Raw genomic sequence first — 26,068 nt, 5'->3', positions numbered from 1 at the left:
TTGGCGTAAATTTCATGCTACACTTACACGTGTACCATTATTAAACGTACCACTGTCATCTAGTGAAAAGTCGTGTCTATTTAAAACATTCTTTTTCTGATATGCTGCTTAGAAATGTTAACTTCTTCCTTTATCTACATTTGGATCAGATACATTCAAACGGCTTACCCACTGTAGTGATTACATACTTAATATTACTGGTGAATGATGCAAAAATCTCATATGTTCGTCATAGACTTCATGGTATGTAGAAGAGAAGTCTCGTACATACTGCGTACGTTTCAACTTTCATTAAAGTAGCAATGGAAGTTTACTATTTTCCTCTGCACCATTCGGTACATCCGCTACCAATATTATGATATTATTAAGTTGTCCAACACTTGGTAGCGATATCAACGCAACGGGCACCAAAACAAAAGTATCGACACTTAATCGCATCAGTAATGTTGGATCGTCGCTACTCACTTTGTGCGTTTAATACTGCTAACCTATCTAGATACGCAGGGTGTCCCAAACCTTTAGGGTCAAAATTACACAAATGGTTGAGGATCCAGCACTGAACAGAACGTGTTTAAGAACCAACGGTCGGAATGAGTTGCGTTTGCGAGGCAAGTCCGTATACCGCACGTGTGCGCCCAAACTGCAGATTGCAGCAACCGATTACTGATCGCTTGTAACTCCCAAGTAATATTATGAATCAGAGATGATAAATCGTCCACGTGTGGTGATTTGGCTGACAGGCTGCCACTCGTTGGTCTAGTTACCACCTAACCACGATATTATTATACTTGGCCTCCCGTGGCCCTTAGCGCAAACGCGCGTTGAAGGTATAGTAAACAAGTATGGCGGTCAGTTCAACAAAAACCAGTCTGAAGCTGCAAATTTTACTTCTTTTTTAATTCACTCGATGACTAATTTCGGGGCATGACCCATTTTAAAATCATCGTAACGTAGTCAAAAATGGTATTTCCGAAGATGTGAAAACCATGTCAGAAATGTGCAGAGGACAGTTAAAAATGTTCGTTGCACATTTTTGGCATGTTTTTCATGTCTCCGGAAATGCCATTTTTGACTGTGTTACGATTATATGTAAATGGGTCTCGGCCCGAAATAGTCATCGAGTGAATAAAAAACATAAAATTTGCTACTTTGGATTGATTTTTCGTTGTACTGATTAACAGAAGTTGCTGACTCACAGCTATTCCAGCATGCTGGAAGTTCGTCAGTATAGTGGTGCTTAAGGAAACCGCCTCGCACTGTGAAATATCTGAAGACAGTTGTCCTCTTGAAATATCACGATAACAGCTCGCGAGAAACCGACCGAAGTGGCCTCACTCCCAAATGCAATAACACTGTGGTCGACTAATAATGTTGTTGTATAGTTTTGTTTCATTTTGATATCCCACATAAAAGAAAGTTGTACACATGGAAGAATCCTGGAAATACTAGAAGGTATCAGATAGATTATATAACGGTAAGACAGAGATTTAGGAACCAGGTATTAAATTGTAAGACATTTCCAGGGGCAGATGTGGACTCTGACCACAATCTATTGGTTATGAACTGTAGATTAAAACTGAAGAAACTGAAAAAAGGTGGGAATTTAAGGAGATGGGACCTGGACAAATTGTTTGAACCAGAGATTGTACAGAGTGTCAGGGAGAGCCTAAGGGAACAACTGTCACAAATGGGGGAAAGAAATACAGTAGAAGAAGAGTGGGTAACTCTCAGGGATGAAGTAGTGAAGGCAGCAGAGGACCAAGTAGGTAAAAAGACGAGGGCTAGTAGGAATCCTTGGGTAACAGAAGAAATATTGAATTTAATTGATGAAAGGAGAAAATATAAAAATGCAGTAAACGAAGCAGGCAAAAAGGAATACAAACGTCTCAAAAATGAGATCGACAGGAAGTGCAAAATGGCTAAGCAGGGATGGCTAGAGGACAAATGTAAGGATATAGAGGCTTATCTCACTAGGGGTAAGATAGATACTGCCCACAGGAAAATTAAAGAGACCTTTGGAGAAAAGAAAACCACTTGTATGAATATCAAGAGCTCAGATGGAAACCCAGTTCTAAGCAAAGAAGGGAAAGCAGAAAGGTGGAAGGAGTATATAGAGGGTCTATACAAGGGCGACGTACTTGAGGACAATATTCTAGAAATAGAAGAGAATGTAGATGAAGACTAAATGGGAGATAGGATACTGCGTGAAGAGTTTGACTGAGCACTGAAAGACCTGAGTCGAAACAAGGCCCCGGGAGTAGACAACATTCCATTAGAACTACTGACGGCCTTGGGAGAGCCAGTCCTGACAAAACTCTACCATCTGGTGAGCAAGATGTATGAGACAGACGAAATACCCTCAGACTTCAAGAAGAATATAATAACTCCAATCCCAAAGAAAGCAGGTGTTGACAGATGTGAAAATTACCGAACTATCAGTTTAATAAGCCACAGCTGCAAAATACTAACGCGAATTCTTTACAGACGAATGGAAAAACTAGTAGAAGCCGACCTTGGGGAAGATCAGTTTGGATTCCGTCGAAATATTGGAACACGTGAGGCAATACTGACCTTACGAATTATCTTAGAGGAAAGATTAAGGAAAGGCAAACCTACATTTCTAGCATTTGTAGACTTAGAGAAAGCTTTTGACAATGTTGACTGGAATACTCTCTTTCAAATTCTAAAGGTGGCAGGGGTAAAATACAGGGAGCGAAAGGCTATTTACAATTTGTATAGAAACCAGATGGCAGTTATAAGAGTCGAGGGGTATGAAAGGGAAGCAGTGGTTGGGAAGGGAGTGAGACAGGGTTGTAGCCTCTCCCCGATGTTATTCAAGCTGTATATTGAGCAAGCAGTAAAGGAAACAAAAGAAAAATCCGGAGTAGGTATTAAAGACCATGGAGAAGCAATAAAAATGTTGAGGTTCGCCGATGACATTGTAATTCTGTCAGAGACAGCAAAGGACTTGGAAGAGCAGTTGAACGGAATGGACAGTGTCTTGAAAGTAGGATATAAGATGAACATCAACAAAAGCAAAACGAGGATTATGGAATGTAGTCGAGTGATGCTGAGGGGATTAGATTAGGAAATGAGACACTTAAAGTAGTAAAGGAGTTTTGCTATTTGGGGAGCAAAATAACTGAAGGTGGTCGAAGTAGAGAGGATATAAAATGTAGACGGGCAATGGCAAGGAAAGCGTTTCTGAAGAAGAGAAATTTGTTAACTTCGAGTATAGATTTAAGTGTCAGGAAGTCGTTTCTGAAAGTATTTGCATGGAGTGTAACCCTGTATGGAAGTGAAACATGGACGATAAATAGTTTGGACAAGAAGAGAATAGAAGCTTTCGAAATGTGGTGCTACAGAAGAATGGTGAAGATTAGATGGGTAGATCACATAACTAATGAGGAGGTATTATATAGAATTGGGGAGAAGAGGAGTTTGTGGCACAACTTGACAAGAAGAAGGGACCGGTTTGTAGGACATGTTCTGAGGCATCAAGGGATCACCAATTTAGTACTGGAGGACAGCGTGGAGGGTAAAAATCGTAGAGGGAGACCAAGAGATGAAAACACTAAGCAGATTTAGAAGGATGTAGGCTGCAGTAGGTACTGGGAGATGAAGAAGCTTGCACAGGATAGAGTAGCATGGAGAGCTGCATCAAACCAGTCTCAGGACTGAAGACCACAACAACAACATGGAGTAGTGATTTTACGACAGAATTTTTAGTTATTCAGACAGCACGAACCATGCTGAAAGTGATGTTGAAGGTGGATTTACCACTAATATTAAGAAGGAATACAAATCTAAAAATATTTATGCTTTTAGATTTTGCAGTGACCAATATTTCCTTAACTATACGTTCAGTCGCAGTGCGTCTTTACACTATGCTCGTCTACAATGATTCAACATACATCTTTAAGTTGTTCATGTGCACTTCAATACTTACCGGCAATGTGCTCACTGGCTCCCGTCGAATGCCGCTTAAAGCGTTAATACCGCTAACTACAACGTAACTGTCTTTCTGAATTGGTATGTCGCTATCTTCTATTGTGTCGCAAAGTCCTATGAAGTGTGCCGCGAAATTTTGTTCCGTCCAGAGGTATAAACGTCGTAAATTAATACCACGACTCGATATATTTTTAAACGTGATTTGTAGTACATTATTAATTATCAATTTCGAGACATTCTGTGGAGGACAGCGCATGCACCGGCGGGAAACTGTCAGTTCTGCTTGCAGGTAATTCGAGTGTTGATGATAAAAACCTGGTAAAGTGGTTGTATTGCACGTCCTACTTAGTGAGAACAAGAGTAATTCAGCCCTCGCCACTAAGTCAGTTTCACTACCAAAGCAGGTAGAGGTCCAAAATTTTATCTAAATTTCTGATTTAGATTCTTTTTATCATAAGTATGACTGAAAAAGTGTGAGTGATACGTGTGACCATTTTTAATGATTTATATTATGATTTTAAAAACAGTTGATGGATCGCAAAAAGTGGTCATTAGATGTTAATGGAACACTTTATTTTCATAATGCGTTTCGGACGTAGCCCATCATCAGATGACCTGTCAAATAAATAACAAATTTTTACATTACAAATATGAATGCAGGCAGAAACGTATTTATGCAAGCACAATGGTTTGAACCAAAATTTGAAATATTTTTAAAGTAATACGTAGCACAGTGAAATATGAGTACAATGATGTAACGTAGAAGTCTTTCGACTTGTAAGACATGAAGCTACCACATCCACGCAAGGACAGAAATACTGTTATGACATACAAACAGCTAGCGTTCGGATGAATATAGGGGGCTCTCAACACCGCGTAAGTAAACTCGCGTACACTGGATGACGTGTGGGTGGTGGCGTTGCAGCCCTACAATACAGGATAGTGAACTCACTTTTTCGTAAGACTTTACAATAGAAACAGATATTTATACAAATTTCAAAGTGGCGTATATTTCATGCATACATAGGCCAAAGCGAGAAGGATTGTAAAACAAGATGCAGGGAGCACAATAGTACAAGTAATAGCAGTGCTCTGTGTTGTCATTTGAGGGAAAATGGCCTCCAGTTAACGTCCTATTGACAATAGTTTAAACATTTTAAATTTGGAACCCAAAGATAGGGATCTGGACATTTTAGAAGCCCTTGAAATTTATGCTCATTGTTGTACTTAATTAATGAACAAGTAACAAACAATAGTTTCAATATTTTTGATACCTTAATTTCTCTTTTACAATTTTTACTATTACAAATGTACTATCTTCTGTTTTATTTGTGACGTACACATATTCTCCAACAAACCGAATTACCTTCTAACTACGATTTTATGTGTAGGTTTAATCTTTTTACTTTTATTTTTTTACCGTTTGTCTTAAAAATGTTTTACTTTGCCTACATGTAGGCATGGAATACATGTCACCTTCAGTACTGAATGAATATTTGTTACTACTGGAAAATAACTTTACAAAAAAGTTACGTTCTGGCGGGTTGCAGCGCCACCACTCAACCGCCATGTAGTGTAAGCGAGGTTACTTATGCGGTGTTGAGAGCCCCCTATATTCATTCGTCTGCTAGCTGCCATGTCAGTCTTTTTGTCATTACGTGAATGTACTAACTTCATGTCTTATAAGCCAAAAGACTTCTCTGTAATAGCATTGTACTCGTATTGTAGTACGCATTTGTGTAGAATTTTTTTATAAATTTCGATTCAAATCGTTGTGGCTATACAAATATGTTTCTGCATGTGTTCACATTTGTAATGTAAAATTGTGTTAATAATTTAGTAAGTCACCTGATGATGGGCCACGTCCGAAACGCGTTATGAAAATAAATAAGTTCCATTAACATCTAGTGACTAATTTTCGCTACCTATGACCTATTTTTTAGAGTCATAATAAAAAGTCGTGTTATTTGCAAAAGACTGTGCGAATGCGCTTTTCAGGCTTTGACAGTGCTATTTCAGCTACAAGTAATATGAATAAAATTGTCACTCTGTTCTGCCTTTGCAAGAATATTATGAACACTATAAATGTAATGCATAATGTTAGCAATATGATTAAAATGCGATCAGTTTTGGTACAAATGTCCTTCTGTGGCCGTTTTGCCGAAACGGAATTACTAATGGGTAAATACAGGTTAGTACGTTGCAAGGCATCCAAGATTGTTCACGTCTGGGAAGTTTGGTGGCCAGCGGAAGTGTTTAAACTCAGAAGAGTGTTCTTAGAACCACTCTATAGCAATTCTGGACGTGTGGGGTGTCGCATTTTCCTGCTGGAATTGCCCATGTCCATCGGAATACACAATGGACATGAATGGATGCAGGCGATCAGACAGGATGATTATGTACGTGTTGCCAATCGGAGTCGTATCTCGACGTATCGTCCCATATCACTCCAACCACACACGCCCCACACCATTACAGAGCCTCCACCAGCTTGAATAGTCCTCAGCTGACATGCAGGGTCCATGGATTCATGAGGTTGTCGCCATACCCGTACACTTCCATCCGTTCGATACAATTTGAAACGAGATTCGTCCGACCAGGCAACATGTTTTCAGTTATCAACAGTCCAACGTCGGTGTTGACGGGCCCCGGCGAGGCGTTAAGCTTTGTGTCATGCAGCCATCAAGGGTTCACGAATGGGTGTTCGGCTTCGAGAGCCCATATCGGCGATGTAGAATGGTTCGCACACTGACATTTGATTACCCAACATTGAAATCTGTAGCAATTTACGGAAGGCTTGCACTTCTGTCACTTTGAACGACTCTCTTCAGTCGTCGTTGGTCCCGTTCTTGAAGGATTTTCTCCGGCCGCATCGACGTCGGGTATCTGATATCTTACCGGAGTCTTGTTATTCACGGTACACTCGTGAAATATCCGTACGGGGAGATCCCCACTTCACCGCTGCCTCGGAGATGCTGTGTCGCATCGCTCGTGCGCCGACTATAACACCGTGTTCAAACTCACTTAGATCTTGATAACCTGCCATTGTAGCAGCATTAACCGATCTAACAACTGCGTCAGACTCCAACTGTCTTATATAGGAGTTGCCGACCGCAGCGCCGTATTCTGCCTGTTTTCATATCTCTGTATATGAATATGTGTGCCTATACCTGCCTCTTTAGCGCTTCACTGTATTTCGATTGAGTGTGTATTTCAGTGACTCTCAATGATGATATGATGCGCATAATGTAAATGCTAATTTTCCAACGCCATGTCAATGTCGAAGTGCGGGGCAAAATCGAATAAACCGGGTGGGCCAAAATCGAGTTGGAAAAAACTTCTAATACTTCCTCCAAAGAGTGACTTGGAATAAAGTGAAAAGTAAATCACCGATAGGAGAAAAGGGAAAGCAATAATGCTAGAATCTTGTTCATAAAAATGTGATTTGGAATTCGAAGAAAAAGGCAAGAATGCTAAAGATGAAAAGAAAAACCCAAAAGTGAAACTTTTTATGGGGGAGAAACAAAAGGGTCAACCTGTAACGAAGGTGAAGATGCAGAAAACAACGTTTCGAAAGACCAGACCAGCTAAAATATCATTGAAAAGCAAGTTTTATCGACTTCATTAAGCGAAGAAGACCCAGACGTATCGCGCATGATATAAAGGGCTATATTCAGATTTGTTGTCATTAGAAGGATGGGTCCAGTATCTGTCTTGCCGTGTCTGGGCTCATGGGCAATGTTCCAGTGCTGTGGATGGACATAACCACTTCGTTTGTGATTGCTGTTCTTAATAAAGCGTGTTTTCGGTTTTTTATTGGGACTATTTATTGAGAACATTGCCTACATTAGTGAAAAATTTTGAACTTTGGAAGTTTTTTGTTATAAACCAGTTTTAGTACTGAAAAAAGATTTATTGTATCCCTTGGTAGTACATTTAAGGATTTCTATATGTTTTTAAAGCCGGCCGGTGTGGCCGTGCGGTTAAAGGCGCTTCAGTCTGGAACCGCGTGACCGCTCCGGTGGCAGGTTCGAATCCTGCCTCGGGCATGGATGTGTGTGATGTCCTTAGGTTAGTTAGGTTTAAGTAGTTCTAAGTTCTAGGGGACTGATGACCACAGATGTTAAGTCCCATAGTGCTTAGAGCCATTTGAACCATAGCCATTTGATTTCTATATGTTTTTAAATATTTTTTGCATTAGAATTAACCTTTTTTCTCGAGTACAAGTTTCTTCCACTCGTTTAAATTGATACTCCATTTTACGCCATAGGCGGAGCAAACCCACTTTTTTGTATCTAATTACGTTGATTATTTTTTATGCCGCGATGACTTATTTTAAGCTAAAACCGGACTATTATCATGTTGTTGAATGTATAAGCAATCTGAATAACATTGGTTTGCAAACTAATTGATCACTGAAAATAATCTATGTGAATTGAAAGCTAAAGTACCCGGTTTTACCCTACTTTTCCTTACGAGGGCTTTACAATATGACGGAACGTATCTGAGAACCAACGAACTGAAAGTAAATTTCATCATCGTCGATCACGAATGGCAAGAGTTGTTCTTTGTTTCAATTTATTTTTGTGACAGAGAGGCGATTAGTGTTTTCCCAGAATTTGATAATGTTTCACGTAACAAGTTCCACTTGTTTAATTGACTGCAAGCTCATCTGTTATCGAACTTATAATCTGTATCCTATTACATATGAACAAATTTCATTTAGCATTTGTTTTAATAGCTATAAAGAGAGATGCAAAATTAGCAGTGCAGCTTTACAGCTATGAAGTTTAGTGCGCATTGCTTTTCTTCTATTGTTCTTGTTGATTGAGTATGACATTAAGGACCTGCAACGATTCATTGTTATGACATCTTACTTAAATTCAATGAAATATAAGAAATGACTTCTAATATATATGATCAAGTTTTTGAAATCTGTACTGGTAGTAAATGGAGTATTTCTCAATATTTAATCAAAAAAGACAACATTCGGATTCAAAATACCTTTAAATTTTCAATACAGATTTACTATAACATTTTGAAAAGTATAAACCATTCAGATGGATTGTGCAATTGTAAGTAATTGTTTCTAGCTTAGCCTGTGTGTACTGCAGTGTATTATACCGTATGTAGGGAAGGGATACTAAGCAGGTAGGAAATGGTATAAAAATTCGACGGCCACTGTTCAGCCTGTCAATGTGATTCGGAATTTGATTGGCTTACCGTTGATTTACGGGATGTGAATAAGTCGGGTTTTAAACGTATGGTAACTCTTCAATTAGGTAGCGTATTAGGTACTGTGATAAAGTAGGGATAGATAACCAGGATATCTTTCTTAGCTAATGTAAGCTCGTTGTAAAAATCTTATTAGGCGACTGTAAAAATAAAATGAACCCACTAAAGATGATAGTAAGTCATCAGTTCCAACAGAATACAAGTTTCCGATAATAAGCCGACTTGTGTTACGTAAAAAAAGGAATAAAAAAGTATTTAAAGTAAGAAGACCGTTACATTAGGACTTCGCTGTGAACAACGCGATACCGCAAGCCGCCTTCCTTACTTTTCCTATCTCCTGAGGTGCGACTGCTACAGAGACCTACCTAATGTATAAACAACGTGCCTGCAGTGTTCCGTAATGGGCGATGAGCCTATAACCTGAATAACTTCTGAGCCATTTTCTACACTCATGCTCATAAATTAAGGATAATGCTGATACGTGGTGAAACAACGCTCTGGTGGGCGGTTTGCGGGTTTAAATCACCTCGGCGTATGGCCATGCGGTGCATTTGACCTACGGTCATCGCACGGTGGTGCTGGCAGCAGTCCACATACGCAGAGGTGTGTTGGTGCATGCCAGAGTACGGTGCAGCGAGTAAATGTGCAGACGTTTTCAGACGTGCTAATGGTGACTGTGTGTTGAAAATGGCTCAAAGAACACATAATGATGACGTTATGAGGGGTAGAATACTAGGGCGACTGAAGGCTGGCCGGCCGCGGCGGTCTCGCGGCTCTAGGCGCGCAGTCCGGAACCGTGCGACTGCTACGGTCGCAGGTTCGAATCCTGCCTCGGGCATGGATGTGTGTGATGTCCTTAGGTTAGTTAGGTTTAAGTAGTTCTAAGTTCTAGGGGACTAATGACCACAGCAGTTGAGTCCCATAGTGCTCAGAGCCATTTGAACCATTTGAACTGAAGGCTGGTCAAACACAACAAGTCGTAGCACGGGCCCTCCGTGTGCCACAAAGTGTGATCTCAGGATTATGAAAACGATTCCAGCAGACAGGAAACGTGTCCAGGCGCTAAAGTACGGGACATCCACAGTGTACAACACCACATGAAGACCGATATCTCACCGTCAGTGCCCGCAGACGGCCACTGAGTACTGCAGGTAGCCTTGTTCAGGACCTTACCGCAGCCACTGGAACAGTTGTCTGCAGACACACAGTCTACAGACGACTGAACAGACATGGTTTATTTGCCCAGAGACCTGCAGGGCGCATTCCACTGACCTCTGGTCACAGGAGAGCCCATAAAGCCTGGTGTCAAGAACACAGTACATGGTCATTGGAACAGTGGTCCCAGGTTATGTTCACGGACGAGTCCAGGTATAATCTGAACAGTGATTCTCACTGGGTTTTCATCTGGCGTGAACCAGGAACCAGATACCAATCCCTTAATGTCATTGAAAGGGACTTTTATGGAGGTCGTGGTTTGATTGGTGCACGTACACCCCTGCATGTCTTTAACAGAGGAACTGTAACAGGTCAGGTGTATCGCGACGTCATTTTGCACCAGTATGTCCGCCTTTCCGGGGTGTAGTTGGTCCCGCCTTCCTCCTGATGGATGATAACGCACGGCCCCACCGAGCTGCCATCGTGTACCTTGAGATAGGAGATATCAGGCGAATGGAGTGGTCTGCCTGTTCTCCAGATTGCAGCACGTCTGGGATGCTCTCGGTCGACGTATCGCTGCACGTTTTCAAACCCCTACGACACTTCAGGAGCTCCGACAGACACTGGTGCAAGAATGGGGGGCTATACCCCAGCAGCTGCTCGACCACCTGATCCAGAGTATGCTACCCGGTTGTGCGGCCTCTGTACGTGTGCATGGTGATCATATCCTATATTGATGGCGGGGTACATGCGCGTTTTGTAGCACATGTGTTTCGGGACGCTTTTCTCAACTTATCACCAATACCGTTGACTTACACATCTGTGTCGTGTGTGTTCCCTATGTACCTATGCTGTTAGCGCCGGTTTTGTGTAGTGCCACGTTGTGTGGCACCACATTCTGCAATTATCCTTAATTTATGAGCATGAGTGTAGTTCATATTTCCTATAACTGAAGAGTCTGCAAGAATACTAGCACAGAGGCCCAGCTGGAAGTACGCGGATTTGCAGGTGACGTTCCGTCTTTTGGCCAAAAATGGTTAAAACTGCGTCAGCAATGAAAGACTTTTTTTTTTGCAGGAGTACGGAGCAAAAATATTTAGAACACTATAAGGTGCTTACCACAGGACATAGCCATCATTCGAAGGGTTGAAGTGAAGATCTTCTCGCCGAATATCCTCCCGCGGGAGTACTTCTCGACGCAGTAACAGCTGCAAGAAACAAGCAGATTGTCGTACCAGACAGTACACAGGGTGAAATTGTTAGTAAGTACATGTAAGCAACAGAACTTATTTTGCGCTGATGATTGTTATTGTATGTATATAAAGACCTGATTTTCGAAGGCCAGTGTGGTCGAAGGTGTAACGCAACACATAAAACAGAATTTTTCGTCACTAAAATGCAATTTACTCTCTTCCATTCTCAGTAAAATTTTCAAACTGAGGAATACAGTTCGAAATTGAGATTAATATATAGAGCTAAAATATATCTCTATTAACAGCACCAAAATTATAATGAAGTGTCATTAACTATTAACAAAGAAAAGATTGATCCGACCGTCCTAAAACACATTACAGAAGTTAAGAAACAGAAGAGGCATAACATTTTGTTTTAATTGTACATGGAAATGCCCAAGAAAGTTCATTGCCACATCATACTGACAAAGTGGTTCGATGACACGATTAACGTTTAGGTAGCACATTTCATCAACTACAACCTATTGTCTCTCGTTGATGAAATTTAATCTTCGCTTTTTTCTAAGAAAATATATTACCTATACGAAGAATAAGCTCGAATGATGAGTGAGACCGTATAAAACCTCTAGAGCCTACGTCTCCAAACATTTTTGTCGAGTAGACCACGTGCCATTTTTTCTGTTTCTGTTTTATGTACAGAATTTTTACAAATTCTTAAACTTCAACCGTGTTTTTGACAGATGATACAGCGCTACTTACTTTGATACACTACTGGCCATTAAAATTGCTACACCAACAAGAAATGCAGATGATAAACTGGTATTCATTGGACAAATATATTATACTAGAACTGACATGTGATTTCATTTTCACGCAATTTGGGTGCATACATCCTGAGAAATCAGTACCCAGAAAACCACCTCTGGCCGTAATAAAGGCCTTGATACGCCTCGGATTTGAGTCAAACAGAGCTTGGATGGCGTGTACAGGTACAGCTGCCCATGCAGCTTCAACACGATACCACAGTTCATCAAGAGTAGTGACTGGCGTATTGTGGCGAGCCAGTTGCTCGGCCACCATTGACCAGACGTTTTCAATTGGTGAGATATCTGGAGAATGTGCTGGCCAGGGCAGCAGTCGAACATTTTCTGTATCCAGAAAGGTCCGTACAGGACCTGCAACATGCGGTCATGCATTATCCTGCTGAAATGCAGGGTTTCGCAGCGATCGAATGAAGGGTAGAGCCACGGGTCGTAACACATCTGAAATGTAACGTCCACTGTTCAAAGTGCCGTCAGTGCGAACAAGAGGTCACCGACACGTGTAACCAATGGCACCCCATACCATCACGCCGGGTGATACGCCAGTATGGCGATGACGAATACACGCTTCCAATGTGCGTTCACCGCGATGGCGCCAAACACGGATGCGACCATCATGATGCTGTAAACAGAACCTGGATTCATCTGAAAAAATGATGTTTTGCCATTCGTGCACCCAGGTTCCTCGTTGAGTACACCTTCGCAGCCGCTCCTGTCTCTGATGAAGAGTCAAGGGTAACCGCAGCCATGATCTCCGAGCTGATAGTCCATGCTGCTGCAAACGTCGTCGAACTGTTCGTGCAGATGGTTGTTGTCTTGCAAATGTCCCCATCTGTTGACTCAGGGATCGAGACGTGGCTGAACAATCCGTTACAGCCATGCAGATAAGATGCCTGTCATCTCGACTGCTAGTGATACGAGGCCGTTAGGATCCAGCACTGCGTTCCGTATTACCCTACTGAACCCACCGAATCCATATTCTGCTAACAGTCATTGGATCTCGACCAACGCGAGCAGCAATGACGCGGTACGATAAACCGCAATCGCAATAGGCTACAATCCGACCTTTATCAAAGTCGGAAACGTGATGGTACGCATTTCTCCTCCTTACACGAGGCATCGCAACAACGTTTCACCAGGCAACGCCGGTCAACTGCTGCTTGTGTATGAGAAACCGGTTGGAAACTTTCCTCATGTCAGCACATTGTAAGTGTCGTCACCGGCGCCAACCTTGTGTGAATGCTCCGAAAAGCTAATCATTTGCATATCACAGCATCTTCTTCCTGTGTATTAAATTTTGCGTCTGTAGCACGTCATCTTCGTGGTGTAGCAATTTTAATGGCCAGTAGTGTAGATTTAACTGTAGAAGTGTAGACAGAAGAATTAAAAAAAAAAGAGTTTTGTGCGTTTATTACTTTAAACGACACGCAAATGTAGTAAAATTGAGACATACATTCTTTTAATGGAATGGACAAGCCTTATGCTTTGGAAGGAAATTTGCTGTATTTGTCTTCAATTTAGTTATGTTTAATCTTAAATTTCCTCCTTCCTTTTTTCTGGTAGTAGAGAGGGGAAAAACTATCAAATACTTTACAATAAAGGATAAGTAACAAAATCTCTGAAGCAAGAATTGCTGAAATCCCTCACTAAACTATACCTTTAGTTCTTCATTAGTGCTTATTCCTATCAGTTCTCCTTGAATATGACACTAGTTACTTAGACATCACTGTATGGATTTACTATCCACTGTGATATTACCTTAGTTAAAACATTCTGGAACCTAGTTTAAGAGCCTGTGCGAAGGCCATTTAAAGGTTGATCTTATGTTGAAACGCCGTTTTCCTGGCGGCTTATGACGAACTCGGAAACTTCTTGCCGTCCAATTTTTCTTTCATTAGTTTAATTCCTACAAGGAAACCTGAACTGATGGACTTAGTTTTTATTCGATTTAGACTTGCACCTTGAGACTTTCACCTTGAAACTGCAAGTTAATCTTACTAAATTTGGTACAGAAATCTGTTATATAAGCGATATCTGGTTTACACTTGCCTAATTTTCTTTTAAAATTGGATCTTTAGCACCCAAAACCGCAGCTCGTGGTCTTGCGGTAGCGTTCTCGCTTCCCGCGCACGGGGTCCCGGGTTCGATTACCGGCGGGGTCAGGGACTTCTCCTGCCTCGAGATGACTGGGTGTTGTGTCGTCTGCATCATCATCATTCATCTCCATTACGGTCGGAGGAAGTCAATGGCAAACCACCTCCACTAGGACCTTGCCTAGTACGGCGGTGCGGGTCTCCCGCATCGTCACCTACGCTCCTCGGAGTATGGGACCTCATCATCATCATCATCAGCACCCAAAAACTCTCAGACAGTCTCAAAAAGAGCAAAAACTTGCGTATGTAGCTACTTCAAAGTGATTGTTGTGCCGTGTCGTGTTTTGTCGTAAATTAATACATCACTTGATGAATGTCGATGAGGTTCCTGGCCGGTCATGGGCAGCGCCTGATACTTTTTGAACACCTTGGAGTGGGACGACAGATACTATTTTACGGAGTGGAGCTAGAAGAATAATCAATAATGTCGCTGAATGTTGCGAGCAAGGGAGGCTATGGGATGAACAGTGAAGTAGTCAATAGCAAGCTTCAGCCCTGTGAGAAGAATTCGAAATTTTGCTTGCGAACTGCCTAAACCGGATCCACTCTCGTGGATTCTCGTTTGCGTCTAATGCACCCGCAACTTTTTGCCACTGCCAAAGACCCCTTGCACTTTGGATTCGACCTCTGGGGTCAGTAGAAACCACTTTGGCAATCACTGCTCTAGGGCAACGTATTCTAATGTACTGCTCTCTTATTTGGGGTCGTTGTTGAGTAGACCTGGCAACACAAGAAGTAGGAAATCAAAGATGCGCTACTAGAATGGTAACAGGTCTGTGTATAGCTCATACGAAAATGTAGCTGAGATGCTCGTGCAGTTTAAACAGGATTAATTGTAATAGACCTGACGTTGCACTCGTGAAATCTAATTGGATATGCTTAGACAACAGGTACAGCAGATAGGCTGCATCAGTGTCGTACATTTCGTGAACAAATTTTGAATATAAAATAAGAGAGACTGGAACGCGAATGGAGACACTTTCCAGCAGACGTTTCCAGCAGCGTTAAACTATGGGCAGCCGGAAAACAGCTTTCACTTCCAATACAAAAAAGGACGTTGCATTGAAATATGTAGTGAAAAAAGGCAATAGTTACACATATATACTTTATATTTGTATTAAAATAGCCCAGTAGAATTTCGGTTAGGATTTTTCATTATTTTCAAAAGTGGTTACGAAAGCAAAAGAGGATAAAAGTTTTGAAAATAAGTTCGGAGGAAAATAAAGAAGTTGTTTGATTTTCAGTTTAATTCCAGAGCTACGTTCTCAAACACTGTGTAACTGCCGTTGCGACACTTAAAGTAGTAAAGGAGTTTTGTTATTTGGGCAGCGAAATAACTGATGATGGTCGAAGTAGAGAGGATATAAAATGTAGACTGACAATGGCAAGGAAAGCGTTTCTGAAGAAGAAATATTTGTTAACATCCAGTATAGATTTAAGTGTCAGGAAGTCGTTTCTGAAAGTATTTGTATGGAGTGTAGCCATGTATGGGAGTGAAACATGGATGATAAATAGTTTGGACAAGAAGAGAATAGAAGCTTTCGGAATGTGGTGCTACAGAAGAATGCTGAAGAGTAGATGGGTAGATCACATAACTAATGAGGAGGTATTGAGTAGAATTGGGGAGAAGAGGAGTTTGTGGCACAACTTGACAAGATGAAGGGACGGGTTGGTAGGACATGTTCTGAGGCATCAAGGGGTCACAAATTTAGCAATGGAGGGCAGCGTGGAGGGTAAAAATCGTAGAGGGAGACCAAGAGATGAATCCACTAAGCAGATTCAGAAGGATGTAAGGTTGCAGTAAGTACTGGGAGATGAAGCTTGCACAGGATAGAGTAGCATGGAGAGCTGCATCAAACCAGTCTCAGGACTGAAGACCACAACAACAACATGCTTTTACGTCTCCTATTGGCATGGAACACCATGTACTGCCGTGATTATGTAGTGAGTTTACAGCGGAGCTGCTCGCCATTAACTGCGCCCTCCAATTTGTTTCTCAGGCCTCCCTCCACAGTGTTTTAATATGTACCGACTCAATGAGCAGCCTTCAGGCTGTAGACCGATGCTTCTCTCGTCAAAGTTTGGTCTGCTATCCATGAACTTTTCTCTCCCCTTGGCCGTGCCGCCTCCTGAGTTGTCTTTCTCTGGGTCCCAAGTCATTTGGGCATCCCAGGGAATGAACTGGTTGACAGTTTGGCTAGAGAGGCAGATACTTGACAACCTAATTCCCTCAGAATCGCCCGACTTAATTCGACTACATTCCATTATCCTCGTTTTGCTTTTGTTGATGTTCATCTTATATCCTCCTTTCAAGACACTGTCCATTCCGTCCAACTGCTCTTCCAAGTCCTTTGCTGTCTCTGACAGATTTACAATGTCATCGGCGAACCTCAAAGTTTTTATTTCTTCTCCATGGATTTTAATTCCTACTCCAAATTTTTCTTTTGTTTCCTTTATTGCTTGCTCAATATACAGATTGAATAACATCGGGGAGAGGCAACAACCCTGTCTCACTCCCTTCCCAACCACTGCTTCCCTTTCATGCCCCTCTACTCTTATAACTGCCATGTGGTTTATGTACAAATTGTAAATAGCCTTTCGCTCCCTGTATTTTACGCCAGCCACCTTTAGAATTTGAAAGAGAGTATTCCTGTCAACATTGTCAAAAGCTTTCTCCAAATCTACAAATGCTAGAAACGTAGGTTTGCCTTTCCTTAATCTTTCTTCTAAGGTAAGTCGTAAGGTCAGTATTGCCTCACGTGTTCCAACATTTCAACCGAACCCAAACTGATCTTCCTCGAGGTTGGCTTCTACCAATTTTTCCATTCGTCTGTAAAGAATTCGCGTTAGTATTTTGCAGCTGTGGCTTATTAAACTGATAGTTCGGTAATTTTCACATCTGTCAATACCTGCTTTCTTTGGGATTTGAATTATTATATTCTTCTTGAAGTCTGAGGGTATTTCGCCTGTCTCATACATCTTGCTCACCAGATGGTAGAGTTTTGTCAGAACTGGCTCTCCCAAGGCCGTCGTAGTTCTAATGGAATGTTGTCTACTCCCGGGGCCTTGTTTTGACTCAGGTCTTATAGTGCTCTGTCAAACTCTTCACGCAGTATCATATCTCCCATTTCATCTTCATCTACATCCTCTTCCATTTCCATAATATTGTCCTCAAGAACATCGCTCTTGTATAGACCCTCTATATACTCCTTCCACCTTTCTGCTTTCCCTTCTTTGCTTAGAACTGGGTTTCCATCTGAGATCTTGATATTCATACAAGTGGCTCTCTTTTCTCCAAAGGTCTCTTTAATTTTCCTGTAGGCAGTATCTGTCTTACCCCTAGTGAGATAAGCCTCTACTTCCTTACATTTGTCCTTTAGCCATTCCTGCTTAGCCATTTTGCACTTCCTGTCGATCTCATTTTTGAGACGTTTGCATTCCTTTTTGCCTGCTTCATTTACTGCATTTTTATATTTTCTCCTTTCATCAATTAAATTCAATATTTCTTCTGTTACCCAAGGATTTCTACTAGCCCTCGTCTTTTTACCTACTTGGTCCTCTGCTGCCTTTACTACTTCATCCCTGAGAGTTACCCATTCTTCTTCTACTGTATTTCTGTCCCCCATTCCTGTCAATTGTTCCCTTCTGCTCTCCCTGAAACTCTGTACAACCTCTGGTTTAGTCAGTTTATCCAGGTCCCATCTCATTAAATTCTCACCTTTTTGCAGTTTCTTCAGTTTTAATCTACAGTTCATAACCAATAGATTGTGGTCAGAGTCCACATCTGCCCCTGGAAATGTCTTACAATTTAAAACCTGGTTCCTAAATCTCTGTCTTACCATTATATAATCTATCTGATACCTTTTAGTATCTCCAGGATTCTTCCATGTATACAACCTTCTTTTATGATTCTTGTACCAAGTTTTAGCTATGATTAAATTGTGCTCTGTGCAAAATTCTACCAGACGGCTTCCTCTTTCATTTCTTAGCCCCAATCCATATTCACCTACTATGTATCCTTCTCTCCCTTTTCCTACTACCGAATTCCAGTCACCCATGACTATTAAATTTTCGTCTCCCTTCACTATCTGAATAATTTCTTTTATCTCATCGTACATTTCAACAATTTCTTTATCATCTGCAAAGCTAGTTGGCATATAAACTTGTACTATTGTAGTAGGCATGGGCTTCGTGTCTATCTTGGTCACAATAATGCGTTCACTATGCTGTTTGTAGTAGCTTACCCGCACTCCTATTTTTTTTATTCATATCCCACCTTATCTGCCGTTTTAGAACCATCAGTGTAGAAGACGGTAGCGCATTTGGAATTCTTCAAGGATGGAATTTACCCGACGCCAGAATATCATAGGAGCGACAGAGACCTTAGGGGGACCATCCAACGGTAGGGGGGAGGGTGTGCGTGAGGAAACACACGGGCACTTTCCAGTGAGTGAAGATAGAGATCACGACATTCTAACGGGCAGTCCCACCCGGCGGCGGGTATCAGGAGAGAGACCACGTTGTTTGCAAAGAGGACGGGTTACATGGGATGGTCAGGGAATCGTCGAATGGCGATTGCGTAGGAAACCAGGAGATGGCTCCGTCGCATTTGTAAAGGGAGAATCCCTACTCCTGCAAGGAGACCGTCGACAGAACAAGTGCGAAAGGCGTTGATAGCCAGACGCACCCCATAATGATGAACTGGGTCAAGTAGGATCAGAGTGGAAGGAGCCGCTGAGCCACAAACCTGACAACCATAATCTAGTCTGGACAAAATCAGAGAGCGGCAAGTATGGAGAAGAGCAGCACGGTCTGCATCCCGAGATGTGTGGACCAGGAGGCAGAGAGCATTAAGCTTCTGAAAGCAGGTGTCTTCAGTTGGCGAATATGGGGCAGCTACGTCAGCTTTTTATCAAAAATAAGGCCCAAGAAACGGGACTGTGCTGTTACATCTAGGCGCTGGTTGCTTAAATAAAGTTCTGCATCGGGATGTACTGTGGGTTAATGGCAAAAATGCATTACCCACGTTTTGGGGGGAGGGAGGGGGTGGGGGGAGAAAACTGCAAGCCAATGGAAATGGCCCACGCAGAGGCTCGTCGGATGGCGCCTTGATGCTGGCTTTCAGCAGATGCTACCGAGTGGAAGCTGCACCAGACTCAAAAATCGCGACATACAACGCTGAGTATGGAATACCGTTCTCCTGGATCCGAGGGGTGCTGAGTGAAGAGCCAATTCTAGCCTGGAGGAGCCGGAGGGGAAAATACCTGCGGTTAAAAATCAGAAGGAGGACATGAAAGCCCCAGTCATGGAGGGTAACTAAAATGTGATAGCGCCAAGCCTTATGTAGGTCAAAGAATACTGTGACAAGGTGTCGGCGTTTAATAAAAGCCTGTCGGAATTGCTGTTTCCGATGTGAGTAAACGGTCAGTTTTAGATCGTCCTTCCTGGAAACCACACTGGCATGTGGACAAAAGGCCCTGAGATTCAAGTGTCCAACATAATCGGGAGCTAACCATCCTCTCGAGCAGTTTACAAAGGACATTGGTCAGGCTAACCAGTCTATTGCTGTAGAGAGACGTTGGGTTCTACCCAGGCTTAAGGACAGGGATAATTATGCTGCCTCGCCATTGTGAAGGCGAGATGGGGAAGGCACCCGTGAACCATATGTGGTTAAAGCACCTGAGTAGATATTGCCTCTGGGTAACGTCCAAGTGTTGGATCATCTGGTTGTGGATGGAGCCCGGGCATGTGACCGCATCATATGAAAAGATAAGAGATGGCAAGAATTCCCATTCAGTGAAGGGTTCATTATACGAGGTGTGGCTAGAAAAAAACCGGACTAGTACTGGTGAAACAATAAAACGAATGCAATAAGGCTGAAAGTCGCGTGGCCTGTCACGTGACTCTCGCTCCGCCTACTGCTCGAGTTTCATCTGCCTCCTGCACTCAGTCTGCCCGTGGCGTCTGTTTTAAGTAGTTGACGTTTTGTCTGTGCGTCGGAAAATGTTGAGTGTACAGAAAGAACAGCGTGTTAACATCAAATTTTGTTTCAAACTAGGAAAATCTGCAAGTGAAACATTTGCAATGTTACAACAAGTGTACGGCGATGATTGTTTATCGCGAACACAAGTGTTTGAGTGGTTTAAACGATTTAAAGATGGCCGCGAAGACACCAGTGATGACACTCGCACTGGCAGACCATTGTCAGCAAAAACTAATGCAAACATTGAAAAAATCGGTAAACTTGTTCGACAAGATCGCCGTTTAACAATCAGAGCAGTGTCTGAGTTAACAGGAGTTGACAAGGAAAGTGTTAGGCAGATTCTTCATGAAAGTTTCAACATGAACAAAGTGTGTTCAAAAATGGTTCCAAAGTGTCTCACAATTGAACAGAAGGAACGCCGGAGAATGATTTGTTCTGACATCCTGGAAAACATTGAAAGTGATCCCACCTTCTTAAAAAATGTTATTACTTGCGATGAATCGTGGTTTTTTAATTACGATCCCGAAACTAAACGCCAATCGATGCATTGGAAAACTCCTGCTTCTCCACGACAAAAAAAGCACGAATGTCAAAATCGAAATTCAAGGCAATGATGATTGTTTTCTTTTTTGACATCAAAGGGATTGTGCACATTGATTGGGTACCAGAGGGACAAACAGTGAATCAGCATTACTACATTAGCGTCCTGGCTACCCTACGTGAGCGAGTACGGAGAAAACGGAACGATTTGTGGAGAAAAAAGTCATGGATCCTTCACCAAGACAATGCCCCAGCTCACAGTGCGTTGTCAGTGAAGACGTTTTTGGCAAAAAACAACATTCCCATCTTAGATCATCCACCCTACTCACCTGATTTGGCCCCCTGTGACTTTTTCTTTTCCCTAAAGTCAAGTCAGCTTTGAAAGGAACTAGATTTGAGACTGTTGAAGCAGTAAAAGAAAAAGCGACGGAAGTAATGTATGGACTTACCGAAAATGATCTGCAGCATTGCTATGAACAGTGGAAAATTCGTATGGAGCGGTGTAGAGACCGAGGAGGAGAGTACATTGAAGGAGATAACATGAAATTGTAAATAATTGTAAATAAATGTTTTTTCCAGCATCAGTCCGGTTTTTTTCTAGCCGCACCTCGTAGGCTTCAGCTTGGTGGAGGTTGAAGCAGAGGGGGGTTTCTTCAACTCATCGTTCCTGCCAGAGAAGGGTAGCAGTATAGGAAGAGGATGTCGATGCTGTCGCAAAGTGTATCACGAGGAGTTCTGCAAGGACCGACGCATCAGTACGCGGAGTACCCTGTAGGATAAGACCGTGGGCAGTTATTGTCGCTGGTGGCCCAGAAGGCTACGGAGCTTGGACCAAACCTGCTTCCCCAGGAAGGGAAACACAGTGTTCCCAGAATTCCTTTTTACTCTCCTTAATAAGCTAGCGAGCCTTAGCAAGGAGACGCTTACTGATCGATGACGAGGAGGACCTGTGGATAGGAGGATGGCAGTGCCAGTGGCATGAAGAATTGTGTCAGAGACGTCTCGCACGACGACATCAATGCAGTCCGAGAGAGAGGTATCGAAGTGCACAGTGAGGTATCGAAGTGCACGGCAGACGTATGTAAAGGCAAATTGGCTCTGCAGGATGCCCAACGTGGGCGACAGGGGAACGATAGAATCACCAGAAAGTAGTCACTGTCATAAATATCATCATGGGGTCACCAGCGTAGTGAAAACCACAAGAGCAGGGGAGGAGGTCTTGAGGTTGATAACAGAAAAGTTGCCATGGGCGGCACTGAAGTGGGAAGGAGAACTGTCAATGACAAGACAAAAAAAGTCTGTAAGATGTTGGTCAAAAAGAATACCCCTGTACTCATTAGACTCTTCACTCTATTCTTCACTTTCACTTAGGACAGCAATGTCATCTGCGAATCTTATCATTGATCTCCTTTCATTGGTGGTAAATTCCTATAGGACCAAACGGCTGAGGTAATCGGTCCCTAGGCGTATGCGCTATTTAATCTAACTTAAACTAAGTTACGCTAAGGACAACACTCACACCCATGCCCGAGGGAGGACTCGAACCTTCGACGGGGGGAGCCGCGCGAACCGTCACAAGGCGCCTGAGACCGCGTGGCTACCCCGCGTGGCATATCCTTTCACCATAAATTTTAATTCCACTCTTGCACCTTTCTTTTATTTCCGTCATTGCTTCTTCGATATATGGATTGACCAGTAGGGGCGAAAGACTGCATCCATCAATTGCACCCTTTTTAATCCGAGCACTTCGTTCTTGCTCTTCCACTCTCATTGGCCCCTCTTGGCTCTTGTACATATTGTACATCACCCGTCTTTCTCTATTGCTTACTCCCATTTTTCTCAGAACTTCGAATATCTTGCACCATTTGACGTTGTCGAACGCTTTCTCCAGTTCGACAAATCCTATGAACGGGTCTCGATCTTTCTTTAGTTTTTCATCCATTATCAACCGCAACGTCAGAATTGCTTCTCTGGTGCCTTCACCTCTCCTGAAGCCACACTGATCGGCATCTAACACACCCTTAATTTTCTTTTCCATTTTTCTGTAAATTATTATTCTTGTCAGCAATTTGGATGCATGACCTGTTACGCAGATTGTGCGATAATTCTCACACTTGTCTGCTCTTATAATCTTCGGAAATTCCCGAAAGTCAGATGGTATATCGACGCATTCGTACTCTCGACACACCAACGTGAACAGCCGTTTCGCTGCCACTTCTCCCAACGATTTTAGAAATTCTGATGGAATGTTACCTATCCCTCCTGCCTTATTTGAACTTAATGCTTCCAAAGCTCTTTTAAATTCTGTTTCTAATACTGTATCCTCTAATTCCTCTAAATCAGCTTCTGTTTCTTCTTCTATCACGTCATTAGACAAGTCTTCCTCCTCATAGAGGCCTTCAGTGTACTCCTTCCACCTATGCGCTCTGTCCTCTGCACTTAACAGTGGAATTCTTATTGCACTCTTTATGTTACCATCTTTGCTTTTAATTTCACCGAAATTTGTTTGGATTTTTCTGTACGCTGAGTCAACACTTCTGACAATCATTTCTTTTCCGATTCCTCCACGTATTTCATGTAGTCATTTAACCTTAGCTTTCCTGCACTTCCTAATTATGTCATTCCTAAGTGACTTGTATTTCTATATTCCTTAACTTCCCTGAACATTTTTGTACTTCCTTCTTTCGTCGATCAACTCAAGTATTTCTTCTGTCTGCCATGATTTCTTTGCAGTTAGCTTCCTTGTACCTATCTTTTTATTTCAAATTTCTGTGACTGCTCTTTTTAGGGATGTCCATTCCTTTTTAACTGAACTGCCTACTGATCTATTCATCATCGCAGTATTGCCTTAGAGAACTTCAAGCGTGTTATGTCTTCCTTCGATTTCACTTTACTGACATCCATGGGGTATGTTAAAACAATAAAAATAATATCTACGTAATCTATGGGCTGCACCGGCTTCTATGGTGCAGGTTATACGTAAAAGGAGCAATTAAAGAAATTCTTCAACCGCTTTTAACAATAAATGAGTCTACTTCACCAGAGCGTGGGAACCGCGCTGCTGTGAAATTTTCTGTACTCGAGAATGTAAGGATTAACCCCAACCCTTATCTGATACCTCCCCAAACTATTAGTAGAGTTATCACATTAATGGCGGTTAGGGTGGAAACAGATCAATCCACAACAGACGAACACCACGCTAGAGTTCAGCACGACATTCCATGGTAAATCGCAGACTATTTGTGTCATAGACTTACTGTTTTTGTTACTTTCTCTATATGATAAGAGATCCAATAAAGCAAGTTCATTGCATGAAAGAGAGCAGCTGCTGGGCGAACAAAAGCAGAGGAGGGATTTTGTTAGGACAAGAGCTGGCAAAGTATTCTGAACTAGCGATGTACTGCCATTTAGATAATCGGTTGCGTGATATCGTTGCTACCGCCCTGTCGCGTGTAAAAGGCATCGATATTGTCGATAGCAATACTAATTCGTAAGTTATGGAGTTTGAAACAGAAAACAGTAACTATTTAAATGTTTTCTGTAAGAGATTGCCGCGCTGGATAGCCACGCGGTCTATGGCGCCTTGTTACGGTTCGCGCGGCTCCCCCCGTCGGACGTTCGAGTCCTTGCACGGGCATGGGTGTGTGTGTGTGTTGTCCTTAGCGTAAGTTAGTTTAACTTAAAGTAGTGTGTAAGCTTAGGGACGGATGTCGTCATCAGTTTGGTCCCTTAGAACTTACCACAAATTTCGGCTTGTAAGAGGTTTATCATTGTCGATTTAAACAAATTTGTTCAATGTTTTTATTAAAACATGTAAAAATTTCAGTTGCTTTAAAATTAAATTTATAGCGTTGCTCACTTACACTAAACATATATTCATACAGATATCAGAGAGAGAACATAATTCACAGAACTTGACTGAAAGAATGATTAGGTTGGTAGGACACATCACGAGACATGAAGGAGTAGTTAACTAGGTACAACATGGAAGTACGAGGTCTTGCCTAAACAGGATCTTTGGCATTATATTTATCAAGATAGTAGGATACAATAAATTTATATGTTAGAGATAAGGAAGTACTGTTGCTAGTGACTGATGATAACGAACCAATGTTTGGAAATAACTATTTAGTTTTTTTATTGAGGAAAACCACTTACATGTCATATTAGCGACTTCAGCTCATAACATCTGTCTAAAGTGACGAACGCCGATCTCAGTGCTTGCATTACAACAACGCATAAAATTTTGCTGCGTTCTCTCATATATCCTCGCTGTCTGTTTAATAAAACAGTCAGATCATACAATCATGCTGGCTATGTGACAAGAGATATCCCCCTCGAATCCAGTGATGAGATTATAATTTTGAGCGATCTTCCCCCACTCTCTCTTGATGCACACAAATCGTGTGTATAGCATGTTTTTAGGGTCCATATCTCAGTCAGTAAAAACAGAGACGTTATAGGATCTTTGTTGCCCGATGTCTGGATGTACCTGTCTGTCTGTCCGTCCGTTAAGACCCCTTTGTCTCAAAAATTACAATAGATAATTTGAAATTACACAAAAAATTTAAAATTAGAAACAAAAGTTAAAATATTCTCGAAAGGCTCGGAATTACTGGGACCGACATCTTTGGCTGCTTCGATGTCTACGGGACGGTCAGACACCCTTTGCACTACCCTATAACTGTTCTGCTAATTTACAGGTAACAGACTACAATGGAAGAAGAATATGGTTGGCAAAATAAAATGTGCTTAACACAGTCATCTTTACCTAATCTGTCATTACATATCCAAACCGTAGGACTGGTCTCATTAATTGATTCTCCACAGTTGCTAAAATTTTCTCCCTTTCCAGTACCACAGAGTGATAACAAAGATACAGATGGCTGTTGACGTGATGGCCTTAGCTGCATTGTGAGGAGTACATACGAACACATTCCAGCAAGTTCAAACATGTTTGGAAGTACAAGGATGAGACTGACCAATTTAGTTGGAGCATGAGAAGGACTATTTCGATGCATGTGGCTGATAAGGTGG

The 26,068-nt window shown here is 42.0% G+C and overlaps 1 protein-coding gene across 1 annotated transcript in view; it reads right to left on the bottom strand.

Annotated features, from left to right (window-relative positions):
- The window catches only part of LOC126198743 (uncharacterized), a 213,109-nt gene that overhangs the window by 90,329 nt on the left and 96,712 nt on the right, over positions 1-26,068 (bottom strand). The window contains exon 6 of the mRNA XM_049935293.1: positions 11,461-11,549. Coding sequence (XP_049791250.1) covers positions 11,461-11,549 — 89 coding nt within the window. The remainder of the gene's footprint in view (positions 1-11,460; positions 11,550-26,068) is intronic.

This window comes from Schistocerca nitens, chromosome 8 (genome assembly GCF_023898315.1).
Source record: "Schistocerca nitens isolate TAMUIC-IGC-003100 chromosome 8, iqSchNite1.1, whole genome shotgun sequence".
Classification (NCBI taxonomy): Eukaryota; Metazoa; Arthropoda; class Insecta; order Orthoptera; family Acrididae; genus Schistocerca; species Schistocerca nitens.
This window is presented reverse-complemented; position numbering and strand designations above follow the sequence as displayed.